This window comes from Peromyscus californicus, unplaced genomic scaffold (assembly GCF_007827085.1).
Source record: "Peromyscus californicus insignis strain IS unplaced genomic scaffold, ASM782708v3 Scaffold_9__1_contigs__length_137607984, whole genome shotgun sequence".
Lineage (NCBI taxonomy): Eukaryota > Metazoa > Chordata > Mammalia > Rodentia > Cricetidae > Peromyscus > Peromyscus californicus.
The window spans coordinates 100,217,201-100,230,462 of NW_026294617.1; the positions used below are offsets into that span (position 1 = coordinate 100,217,201).

The 13,262-nt window shown below is 40.1% G+C and overlaps 1 protein-coding gene across 1 annotated transcript in view; it reads right to left on the reverse strand.

Annotated features, from left to right (window-relative positions):
- Myoz2 (myozenin 2) overlaps positions 1–11,138 on the reverse strand; it is a 28,272-nt gene extending 17,134 nt beyond the window's left edge. Inside the window, exons 1-3 of the mRNA XM_052731986.1 lie at positions 10,803–11,138; positions 10,186–10,275; positions 2,302–2,471 (exon numbers count right to left, since the gene is read on the reverse strand). Of these exons, the coding sequence (XP_052587946.1) occupies positions 2,302–2,471; positions 10,186–10,261 (246 nt within the window). The 5' untranslated portion in view covers positions 10,262–10,275; positions 10,803–11,138. The remainder of the gene's footprint in view (positions 1–2,301; positions 2,472–10,185; positions 10,276–10,802) is intronic.
- Between the last annotated feature and the right edge of the window lie 2,124 nt (positions 11,139–13,262).

Genomic DNA, 13,262 nt, shown 5'->3' on the forward strand with positions numbered 1-13,262 from the left:
GACGTGATTTTAACTCTAAAATATGCCTGAGGAGTATGAGGAAGGTAGCATACATGATCCCATACTTACTCTGTCAGGGAATGATGACATCATCGCTACAATTTGGAACATTGCTAGCATGACAGGAATTTTTAAAAGAATGCCTATTCCCGTCAATTAATTTATATCTTTTGCAAGTTTTTGTGGAGTGCTTATTGTGTTTTAGACACTGTGTTGGAAATTCAAAGGTTAATAAATGCATCCTTTGTGTAGAGATGACAAAAGCATGCACCATTAAAAGATAGAGTAATTACTGCCTTTACAACCATTATTAGTATTTACTACTCTGAGTTATTTATCCTCATTAAATTGCTTTAGTATGGCTGTCTAGGATTCTATTAATCATTTAGTGCCCAATTTTCTTGGAATAGTAAAAAATTCTCAAGTCATATCTTCATACATTTATTATAACTGAAAACAAATATGTAAGATTTTTGTCAACAACTTAGGATAGCCTTGATGAGATAATATGTTATGTTCATAAGGGCAGTTTTAATCCCATATATCAGTGGTTCTCAACCTATAGGTTGCAGCCCTTTTGGAGGATCAAACAATCCTTTCACACGGGTTGCTTAAGATCATTGGAAAACACAGATGTTTGCACTACAGTTCATAACAGTAGCAAAATTGCAGCTACGAGGTAGTAATGAAAGTAATTAATGGTTGGGGGTCACCACAACATGAGGAACTGTGTTAAAAGGTCACGGGACTAGGAAGGTTGAGAAGCACTGCTGTATACCTTCTTCAGAGTGGTAGTTACACTGTTAGTGTTTGCAGCGTAAGTGGGAGTCAGGAAAACAGACATTCATTTACTGAGATGTCTGAACTTGCAGGTGATTTTGCAAGGCTTTCCTTAATCCACCTAGTTCACATTACTTCATAAAAGGTCTTCTTTGTTGTTATTCTGTGATGAATGCAGTTACACAATAAACCATCAGATAAGTGCAAATTATTTTCAGCTCGTACTGTATTAGCCACAGATACTTTCTGAGAAGAGGGTATAGTGTGTAATAATAGGCTAAAATAACATATTTACCCATGATTTCAAGCAAAAAACTATTCTTCACAAAATGTAAATACTATAGTTTTTTTTATATGTCTATATGATTTTATATGTCTAACTGAATTCACAATTAAAACTAGAATTAAGCTATGGTTATTGATTGATTGATTGTAGCTCTGGGGATTGAACATGGGGCCTTGAGCAAGTCTGACAAGGATTCAACCTTTGCATTAAATCCTCAGCTCTCAAAATCTTAGTTTAAGCCTGGCATGGTGGCACAGGCCTTTAATTACAGTCCTTGGGTAGAAGAGGTAGGCAGATCTTTGTGAGTTCAAGTTCAGCCTGGTCTACACAGAAAATTTCAGGCCAGCCAGGGCTGCATAGTGAGACTCTATTTTAATTTTATTTTATCCAACTGTTAGTAAGTGTAATAAGGAAATAAGTAATAAAAAATAAATAAAGTCATACCTTAACTGGTTATTTGTCTTTTATGAACTAACTTCTCTACAATTTCTCTCAAATACTGTCTAAATGAATATGATTCTAACACACGTAAAATCTAATATTTGTTCATTTGAGATAAGGTCTCACTATGTAGGCTTGGTTGGCTTGGAACTCACTATATAGCCCAGGCTGGCCTCGGACTTGTGAGTGATCCTTCTACTCTGCCTTTAGAATGCTGGGATTACAGGTGTGCAACACCAACACCCAGCTGTAAAATATAATTAAAATGTTAAAGTTTTGATGTTTATTGGCCCAAAGCATTAGATCCTTGCTGGCTTTGTCATGACCCTGTAGAATAAATACTTTGAGACAAGACTGATGGAATTTGCTGTTCTCAGCATTTACAGGGCCAGGATGTACTCAGCGAAAACAACACTTATCCTTGCTTTGTGGTCCTCTGTGTGCTTTGGGAGTGTTTCCACCACAAACATTTAACTGTTTGTAGGTGATAAGACTTGGAAACAGCTGGTACCACTTCTCTCCACTCACTCTCTATCCTCCCAGCAGAACAGGCCAATTCCTCAGTGCCAAATCTACAGCTCACAATGTCCCTAGTGAACAAAAAAGCATTCTCATATCATACATAATGCTTGCTTTATTTAACTACCTAAGCTATTCATCATCTTGAACAAAAGGGTCTCATAGAATCAACTGAAAGAAAGTATGTAGAGCAACTAGTTTGGGAGCCTGGTTACACATAGACCCTTAGGCATGCTGTTAATTCATCTAGATACTCACGGTCCAGTTGTACCTACATTTATCTGTGCTTTCGACTCATACTGGAAATTTTCAAAGGTATATTTGTCAGATCTTCTTTGACGCATCTTAAACAGTCTGGCACCACGATTACTGAAATGGGACAGTTCTTCTATCATGATGTCTCTGGGGATACTGACTTTTTTGCCCAGGTTCATGCCATCTACATCTGTAAAACAATATTTACATTCATGAAAATCCAATAGGAAGCATTTCAAAACACTTTGCAAAGTTCTATAATTTGTTCCCTGCCCTACATTATAGTAAGTGATTGAGATGTGCTTCATAGCCTGCCTGGCCTTTGAGTATATCCTGGATTTACCACTTTGGCACTGTGGGATTACAGATGTTGCTTATTTTGTCTAAACCTCCATGTCCTCATCTCTAATGTTCAGCTAATCATAATGAGAACAATAATTATTGCACAGCGTTGGTATTAAATGTAATTAAATTATATTTAATTAATTAAAATATTTCATATAAACTAGCATGTTATCAGGCACAAAGAAAGAGTGGATAAAAGTTAGCTGTCATACTCTTAGTACAATTTAGGCTTTCCGTTTAGTGACTTTCCAAACAGAACTGCTTCCTATTTATATTAATAAGCTTTGCTTTTCTCCCCACATTCCCATTCATCAGCTTGAGTTCTGCCAGTCACAGAAGTGCACACATGCTCCCTCCAACCCCGCCATCTAGTCTGTGCCTGGCACCAGGCAACCTGCATAAAGGGAGGCGGCAGGTAAGAAAAATGGAGTAGATATCTTTCCCAGGCAGCTCCAATGCCACTTCTGTGAATCTCTGCACTAAAACCTATGTATAATTACTAATGCTCCTGTTGAATCCAAAGCACTGGATCACAATTCTTTTATGGTTTGAATTTTCTTTTGGCTTTAATTTTTTATGTGCCTTATATTGTAAATCTAGGAGAGATTTTGTAGTGAGTGTTATTTTTAGCTGAGAGTGTGGGTGCATGCCTGTAATGAGGCCAGAAGTGGGTGGAGGACAATTGTGAGTTCATGATCAGCTTGAGTTACATAGTGAGTTCAGTGTCAGCCTGGGTTACATACTGATGGTCTGTCTCAAAACAAACAAATGAACAAAAATTCAAGACAGAAGATTGTTATTCTCTACCCCTAATACTAAAGAGCTTTCTCACAAGTCAAGAGAGATGAAATTCTTCTACTTCTTTTATTTTGATTTTATTTTGAGACAGATTTGCAGCCCAGGCTAGCCTCCAACTCAAGACACTCCTGTCCTCCTTCTCAAGCTCTGAGCTTGTAGGTGTATTTAACCATGCCCAGCACCTCCAAGTGCTTTTAGAATTACGAATATGTTTCTGTATAATGCACAGAACCTCTTTGTCACTGAGAAGTTTTGTTATGTACACAGGGAGAGAAACTGGAGTATTAGGCAAATAACTATTTATTTTGACTGACGAGACAGAAGCTGTAGCTGATGTGACAAATTAATTAGGGTAATTAAGCTTCGAGGAGTGTGTCCTGGAACACAACAGTCCTCAGCAGGATGACTGGCAAGATGAGACAAAGCCAAGGGAGCTGATGCAGGAATTATGTCCTGGGTTTGTGTAGAAGTCTCTGGATGAGGTCTCAGAGGCCATCTCTGATCTTTTCAGATATGTCAACCACTAAATTCCCTTTATTGTTTACCTAGCTGCTTTCTGTTATAGTCAATTAAACACATGCTAACTCGTATAGCTGTTTTCTCTACACGTTCTTGCTAATATAAGAACAAAATTTGTGTTAAACATAGAATCGTAGCCAAGGAGGAGAGAAGCTGACCTAGAAGACCCATGGTGAGGTCCTTGATAAATAAGGCATAGGGGAGGTATTAGGAAAAAGAAAGTTTTTGCCCCTAGCTATGCGCTCATTGGGTTCACAGGAAGTAGTTACTCCTTTTTAGAACTCACTACAAGCTGACCCAAGGAATAAATGTGCATGCACAGCTACCAGAACTTACCAGCCCTCAATGGCAGAGCATACAAAGAAATTATCAGCAGACACAATCCAGTGTTGCCTTTAAATTTATACCACAAGAACACAGACACAATCAACAAAAGAGAACATGCTTTACCAACTCTCAAGTTATTCATTACTTTCCGATCTGTATTGTCTCAATCCTAATTTTCCCCTTCCCACTCCACAGTGGCTTCGAGTGACTGAACATCTGCTGGGTGGTTAAGCTCAGAAGCATTGCACAAAAAACAAAGTGTGTGCTGGAACTCACACTAGTTCACAGACTGGACTAATACATTTTCAGAAATTCTACAAGCCAGCAGTCACACAGTGGACACATTAGTGTTCAAATGAAGTGATTAGTCAGGTGCGGTGATACATGCCTGTAATCCCAGCACTCTGGGAGTGGAGGCCAAGGATCAGGGATTCAAGGTCAAACCTTGTGCATGCACACATGCTCGTGTGCTCGAACACACACACACACACACACACACACACACACACACACACACACACATATACACACACAAGGTATGTGGGGTTATGGATGTAGCTCAGTGGCAGAGCACTTCCCTAACCTATGTGAGGCTCTGTCCCATTCCCAGCAATGAATAAAAAGAACTTCTGGCTGTGCATAGTGGCAGATCCCTGTTATCCTATGTTCAGCAGACAGAGGCAGGAGGATCTAAAATAGAAGGCCAGCCTAAGTTGCAACAGTGAGACTGTGGGGAGAAAAAAGTTCCATAAGTGTAATACTTGGACATGTCACAGTAAAACAGCAATAACTATTCAAAAGGTATCACTTTAGAAGTTGCTGGATACTTTTGCTATTATCTATATGGTCTTGAGGTTATTCGTATGTATTGTAGCTACATGAGGAAAATCTGAAAATACTATAGTGCTTGCTATACCATTGCTTTGTAAGTTCCTATGTGTCATTGTACTGTTGCACACTTCTTCCCACACTTCATTTGGTGCCTCTATGATGGAAGCCTAAAATTGGTCATAGTGAGAGTATTTCCGACAGAAAACATGGGAAATGACCAACCAAAGCATCACATCCTTCAGTGTTAGGAATACATTGAACAACATCCTTTGTATAAACAAACAGCAAAAGACAAGCTGAAGTCTCAAGGTTCCTTCCCCTCCCTTTTAAAGTTGCTTATGATGTCACAGAAGCAAAGGTTTCAGAATCATCTATGAGCTGAGGATCTGAGTTCAGATGTCCTGGCCCTTTGGTGTAATCCCAGCACAAGGTTTTCATGGTGCTTTTGATCTCAGTGCCCGAGAAACGATACATACGCATCCTCACCCTCATGACTTAGAAGCTTGTCTTTGAGGCATTAGATCATCCATTGAAAATAAAATCGCTAGGCATACTTTCCTACCGCAGTCATTTATAGTGATATAGAACCATAGTCAGATCCAGGAACCTAACCCACTTACAAACAACTGTAGTTAGACTGAAGATCTTTTAAAATTTCTTCCTCATGATTGTCAGGCAAATGCAATCTTAAAAGAATGTATAAACCATGGGAGAAAAGTAGCGGAAGCTTATTTTACTTAAGGGGTCTTACTGATACACAGAGACTCTTTTCCACACTTGCAAAGGACTCCATCTACAAGTAATAGTTCATAAACTCTATCTTCTTATATACTGTAAGCCATAGATCAGATAAAATAAAATATTGTAGTCCAGCCTGTTAACTTGAATAATGCTTGAAAAATTTCCAATTAACAAAAATTTACTGTTAATTTTTTCCTAAATGAAGATGAATTTGAAATCTGTATGAGACTCTTAGTGTTCCTATTTCAGAATCTCTGTATCATTTTGAGGGTATTTTGTTGTTGTTGTTTGGGTTTCTTGTTTGTTTGCTTTTGAGACAGGGTCCCACTATATAGATCCGGCTAGCCTAGAACTTACTAGGTAGACCAGGCTGCCCTTGAACTCACAGATTCACCTGCCTCCTCCTCCCCAGTTTAATACTGCTTATAAAGCTTTCCATTAATGTGTGATTAGCTGTGAAGAGCTGTAAATATTTAGGCAATTATATTACCAGTGTTCTGAGTTCACAACAAATCATTCAGTGCTTCCTGTAGACTGCAGGAGAAGACAGAGCCTATCACAGAGGAAGGCACTGTAGAAATCAAGGGTTGTGACCAGTGCTTTCTGAAGGACCTTGGTAAGGTCAGGTGCTCTATTTTTTTCTTAAGATTATGATAGTTCTAATGTGAAAAGTTAAAGAAATATCACAAACTTCTACACTGAATTGCTCCCCCCACCCCAATTTTGAACTACATTAGGTCTTTCTGGTGTTATCATTTTGATATTGAAATTTTGATTGACAGGGAAATTAAAAATCGATCCTCACATAATCCTTCACCTGAAATTCTAGACCTCGTGCTCTATAATTTTTCAAATCCTTTCAATTTCTGTCAACACTATTATTCCTTCTGTTACTGATAGAGAAACAGACACGGCCGTTCCCGCCTTCGGGCAGCTCAGTGGATGGAAACACGGAATTTCTGAATGAGACGCACAGGTGAAGTCATATCCACACAGCTCTCCATTCAGAATCAGGGCTTTCTGATTTCAGACCACAAAGCTCAACTCTTTCCCTGAAATTGCAAAAAGTAACCAGCCTGCTTCTCTTCAATGTGCCTGGGAAAGCTGTTCACCAGTTACAAAGAGAAAGTCAGTCATCCCCAAAGCACAAGACAACAAAGCCCTCCCACAGTGCAGGAGGAAAAGCTGTGGGGGCCCGGGGGTGTGTCAAGCAAGCCACCACAGCTGACGCACTGTGGTCCCCTTTCCTGTTATGAGGCTCTTATTCTGAGCTGCTAGTAACACCTGTGTTTACAGTTTAGGCGACATCACACTCCCAGTTCATCTTGTGGTTGTTTTAACTCCAGTTCCTTTCCCAACCTTACTCTAGAGTGCTTGCTCTTAATCCGTTCTGATGGTCCCATCTCTTCCTTGGTCACTTATTCCTATCCCTCCCTCGTGGTTTAGTATTCAGATTTGAAATGAGTTACGGAGTGAGCAAGGATCACAGTTCATGCAGGAAACCTGTACAGATTCACAGGCAATTAATTGCACAGGGCTTGTGGGGAGGGAGGGAACTGTTATGAACTGTCTTGTCCTCACAGCTAATCCATGTATAGATGCAGACAAAAGATCTCTTCAGTCTTGCACTGTAGCACTTTTTAGATGCTTGCTGCCATGGCTGACATGCTGTGTGAAGCACTGGGGTTGTTGTTACAACAGTAACACAAGACCCCACACACACACACACACACACACACACACACACTCTCGGTTCTCTCCTGCTGGTAGATAGTAGTGCTTTACCATGATGAGGCTGATCTGGGTAGAGCGCCTAGGTAACAAGAAATACTTTTTTTCTTTAACATTTGTTTCTCTCTCTCTCTCTCTCTCTCTCTCTCTCTCTCTCTCTCTCTCTCTCTCTGTGTACTTCTGTTCTTGTCTTCCACCATGTAGATTCCCGAGATTGAATTCAGGTTCCAAGCTTGACACCAAGAACCCTGCCTGCTGAGCTGTCTGGCAGGCCCTTGATACTTTTATCAGCTCTTTGTTGGACATGTGATGTCTTCACTCCTGGTACATTGTGTGACACCAAATTACAGTGGGTCCACAATGAGCAAGAACATGGATGTAGTAAATGGAAACCAGAGATTTAAAAAACCCATTCTATCCACTTAACTCTGTAGTCTATATGGGGAGAATTTTTTTAGTTCTTTCAGGCAGTTTGTTCTTTTAATAGTCAGAGTGATCTAATGTGAAACTTTCCCTCTTACATTTTCCTACTTATCTCAAAGGATCCCCGGCTGTGGTCTCAACCCTACAAGAACTGCACCTGGCTGAACCTCATTCATTATTACTGTTTTTTGGAGTATGATCATAATAACACATGGGTTATACTACTTAATGTTGTTCTTATGTACAAGGAGACTACTGAGTCTTAAAATTGGAACCCTAGCATATAGCATCTTAAACTATCCAGATGTTTTACAGCTGCAATATGTCTTAAAATATAGACTCATCCCCACCATAAATGTTTCTCTGGAGTCCATATCTCATTTCTACGTCCTTAGAGAAGGTGACATTTCCCAGCTGCAGTGTCCTCCACTCCCTGCAGCATACGAACAGTTAAGTTCCATGCAAGACTCCAGCAGAAAAAAAAGAAAGAAATCGAGTATTTGTCCTGCTTCATAATATATAGGTGTTTTATCTTGGATGAGTCTGACTATCCAGTTTATCTAGAATATTGACCATCATGAAGTCAGAGCCTAGGGCTCCTCCCACCTGGGCTGGAGCTCATCCAGTGTTGGAGGGAAGGCCTTCACATGGCCAAGACTTCCTGGAGGGGAGGTTGTAGTGTTCCCCATTGATATATAAGTATATTTTCTAAAAATAAAGATTTCAATGGTTATATCTGTAAAAATTATAAAGATATAATTTTACTCTCATAGATGTAGGTAAGCAAATATAGAGTAAACTCTGACATATAATTTATAATGAGATTATAGTAAATGGATTTACTTATGATTACGATGTAATTAGATGGTGTCAGTTGTGTTCAAGGTAGTATGGCCTAAGACAATTATGATGATGACGTAATGCAAAGTAATTTATCCAAAGCCTAGTTTTACAGCAAACAATTTAGTCTCAAACTTAAGTTATCATCTGATTTTTGCCATGTCGACTAGCAAAGCCACACATACAATTTCAAGTAAATTACCCAAAGTAGGATACCCAAAATACATGCAAATTTAAAAGAAGCATGGGGTTCAAAACTTTGGATTGATACAGTCTGGTAGCGAGGCCAGAATTATTCTCATTTTATTCTAAATGAATTTGGTATGAAAGTAAAGCCTGAGAAGCAGGCAGAAGCCAGCACAATGATTTGATAGCAAAGACATTAAAGGCGAGCCGTACCCTTTCAGCATGACTGTGGTATGTGGCCGGTATGTAAAACACTTTGATTGGTAGTTCGGCTTGCTTTACGGAAAGGATGATGTGAAATACTACACTCATCCTGGTTTCCAGATGCCTCACCAGATTTCATGCTTCTAGATGTGAATATTTTCATGGTGCAATGCTCCATTTGTTGTCAGCTGAACGAAAATAAAGGGGCACCCTGCAAATTCCACAAACGTGTCTGCAATGGCTCAGATCAGCCCTAAAAAGGACCTGTATATTAAACTCAAAATTTAACAGTATGCTAATTTTTATTCATGAACAAAATGAATTTGCTTTTTAACAAGTCAATTTTTATTGGAATAAATATCTTACATCTATCATATATTAAAAATTAAGTTGCACTGACATTAGAAGGACCCCAATTTTTCAGAAAGCATAAGTAAAAGTAGATTTCACATGCAATATATGTTAGTAAATCAGTTATTAAATGTGAATACTGGCGTCAGGTTTAAACAATGAATACAAACGCCTATTCAACCAGTTGTTTTGCTTTGTTTTGAAAAATTTAAAAGGCTGATAGAACATATTTTGAATTTTTTGATGCACTACAAAAGAAATCAAGATAGAACAAAAAATCCAGGGTCGTATGAAAGTTGTCTATAAACAAAACTCAAAAGCATCATGCTCACTGATACTGTGAGCGGCAAGCCGAGAGAATGCACATCAGCTGTCAGCCTGCCTCATTCCTCCTGCAGCAGTTGCTGATCTGAAAATAGCTTTCAAATGAGAAAGGATGAGTGCAGAAGGATTCATTACCATAGGCTTTTCTATAGTACCCTGAGAGCTTCACGTCTGTTGTGGTGGATAGGAAGTATTTAAGGAAGTGAACTATAGGACATTAACATCAGAAAGGGTCTACATTCATGCCATGCTATGTTAGGACCATGAAGGGTGTTTAGTGATACCGTTTCCATGGATCTCCTTCGTGATGGCTGATGCTTGCTGTTTCTTTTGCCTCACCATGGCACTATGTGATAGCATGGTATTTTTATTCCCTGTTGAAAAGAAAGGGACACCATTGAGGCAGTGTGAAGAATTCCTTATGATCATCCTTTCTGCAAGAGAACATCTTTCTTATTAAGAATTTATTATTGCTTTTTACTGAAAGACCAACAGATCCTGCTTGTCTGTCTACAGTGCACATTTTTCAGCAGCAGCCCAGGTCCCTGTGAACAGAGGACGACACAGTCTCAGACCCAGTCTTTCAGTACATTGACCACTATGCATTGAGAAACAAAGTGCCAGCTTCCTTGCTCTTCCCTCTCTTTCCCACAGTTTTTTTTTTTCCAATCTGCCAATGCTTCTCTCCTGGCTGCCATCCCACCAGCATCAGAGGACATCACTTCCAGCAAACTCTAAGAGTGAGGAAGAGGCCAGACTCAGCCAGACCTCTTTGGTGGTAACATTTCAAGCCGGCATCAACAGCCTCCCTTTAAAGCAAAGAATGGTAATTTATGAGTCATAACTCTGAGCCTCTGGGGACAACTGACTAATAAGACATTTTAGGAAACAATAGACTCACCTTGCTGGTAGACTGCACTTTTCAGCAGGGGTGAATCCCAATTGTGGAGGAAAACGCTGAAGGTGGAATATGATGGCACTTGGGCCTGATGGGTTTTATCCTTGAACCTGGAACGGCATGGTCCCTAGCTCTGACTTAAACAGGGGACTGAGCCTCTCTGGAGAGACTGGCATCCAGCTGACATCAACTGACTATATATAGCACCAAATACTTTAGCTGCTCATATCTTCCTGGCAAAAGGGAGGGACAGGGAGAGATTAGGTTCTCTCCATTGTGTTTCGGGACTCTGAGATAGCTGAATGAAATACTCATTCATTGGACACGAACAACATTTTTATTGAACACCTTCTGTTGGGAGAGACCACAGTCAAAATGGATTTTAAAACATTTCAAAGATGTAGTTCTTATTCTATACCTTAATTGAGGTGACAAGAGATATATATTAATTAGAGCAAAATGATGGACTATTCAAAATCACAATGAACTGTAGGAGCCCTGGAGAGATGACTCTGTGGTTAAGAACACTTGCTGTTCTTGCAGAGGACCTGGGTTCAGATCCCAATCACTCACATGGTAGCTTACAGCTGCCTGAACTCCAGTTTCAGAGGATCTGACACATTTTCTGACCTCCATGGGTCAGACACACACACACAAACAGAGAGAGAGAGAGAGAGAGACAGAGAAGGAGGAGGGAGGGGGAGTGAGGAGGGAGAAGAAGGGAAGAGAGAAGAATAAAATACATCTTTTTTAAAATGAACATTATGGACAATATCTATGGGGCCTCGTCAAGAACAAAAGCTGTGAGGAGTTGGTCATCAGAGCCAGCCCATAATCAAAGGTGAGAATTGTTGCAGCTTTAACCAACAAGCAATATCTGAATGGTAACATGAAGAGAGTTTGAAATTGGCCACTATGGGTTGAGCCATGAAGCTGAAGGCTTCTAACTGGGTCACACTTTGGAAGACATCCATAGAGGTTATCCCTGCAAAGTTGCCCGCCTCTTCCAGACCTGGAGGGAAGGATTTCTGTCTCCAGGAACAATAATTAGAAAGGTCCTCAGACTCAGTCATCTTGGCACCTTGCTGGTCTTTGATCACAAAATCCTGTTCCCTTCTCCTGTGTGATATTTTTCTTTCACTCTCCCATTTCCAGGAACACACTTCCCTGTTATCCTGGCTCACTTCTTCATAGGTCCAGGGCTCAGCTTGAGTCTTAAGTCCTCATGACACCTTGCCCCAACCATCCTGCCTATATTACACTGTACCACTCTCTAATTCCTTCCTCGGTTTTCTTAGTGTCTTGAAATTAGTCAAGAGTAACATCACATGGGAGTGAGTGGTAGAATCACCACCTCACCTCCCACCAACCCCCCATTGAAACAAACAACCAACAATGAGGTGGACTTTTGTTAGTCCCCCAGGGAACCTATTCCAGAGTGAGGAGCCTAGGGTGGGTCTAACTGTCCTAACTTATCTTGGATCCCTTGTTTTTGCTCCATTATCCCTAAAATGCAGAACTCTGAGGTCTAGGTGGTTGTTCCAGCCAGCAGACTTCTATCTTGGCCAGCAGAAAAGAAAGAAAAGAACAGTCCCTCTTCTTTAGAAGATGTCTGAGTATTGTTCATCTCTCTCCTGTTTACATCCATCCGGCAAAGGTTAGTCATACAGCTGCACACAAAATAAAAGAATAATTGACTTTTTCAAAAAAAAAGGAGGCAATGGTTTCAGGGTAACAGTTCTCAGGATCTCCCCCAAGGACATGACAGGATGGCTTTTTATCTGCCCATCACCATCTTATCATTGACTTACCTACTACATCTTTTTATTACTAAACTATGAACTCCAAAGGAATTCTGGCCTTGCTGTATCTTTAGCACTCAGAACTGGGGATGGATGCACCTGCGAACTGGGTACATATGTTCGCATGGGTACATAATTGTAAACCTCAGAGACTTAAAGAGGATTTTGACTGAAGAGGATTTTGACTGGAGAACTAGAAGAATGAGATGGAAGAGTCAGATGGGGAAGAATGAGATGAGAAAGACCAAGACTGGCAAAACTAAGATGGGAGAATTAAGATAGAACTTAGAGGGGACAGCGAACAATTATGTACCCATATGTACCTGCGAACTGGGGATGGAGCTCAACCGGTAGATGGTTTTTGAATATTATTATGGTCCAGCCTTAATAATCTTCTTCCTAGGAGCCCAGAAGAGAAGCTACAAACAGCGTGAATTATTTTCAGGAAAAGAATCTAAGTACACCAAACTTTTAGTTGGTCTATTTTATTCCTCCGGGATAAATTCTATCTACACAGCCTCAGTTCTGTTCTGATGCCTAGCTCCTTTCTTGCCTGATTTCTCTCTACATTATCTGCTGTCCCCTCTAAGTTCTATCTTAATTCTCCCATCTTAGTTTTGCCAGTCTTGGTCTTTCTCATCTCATTCTTCCCCATCTGACT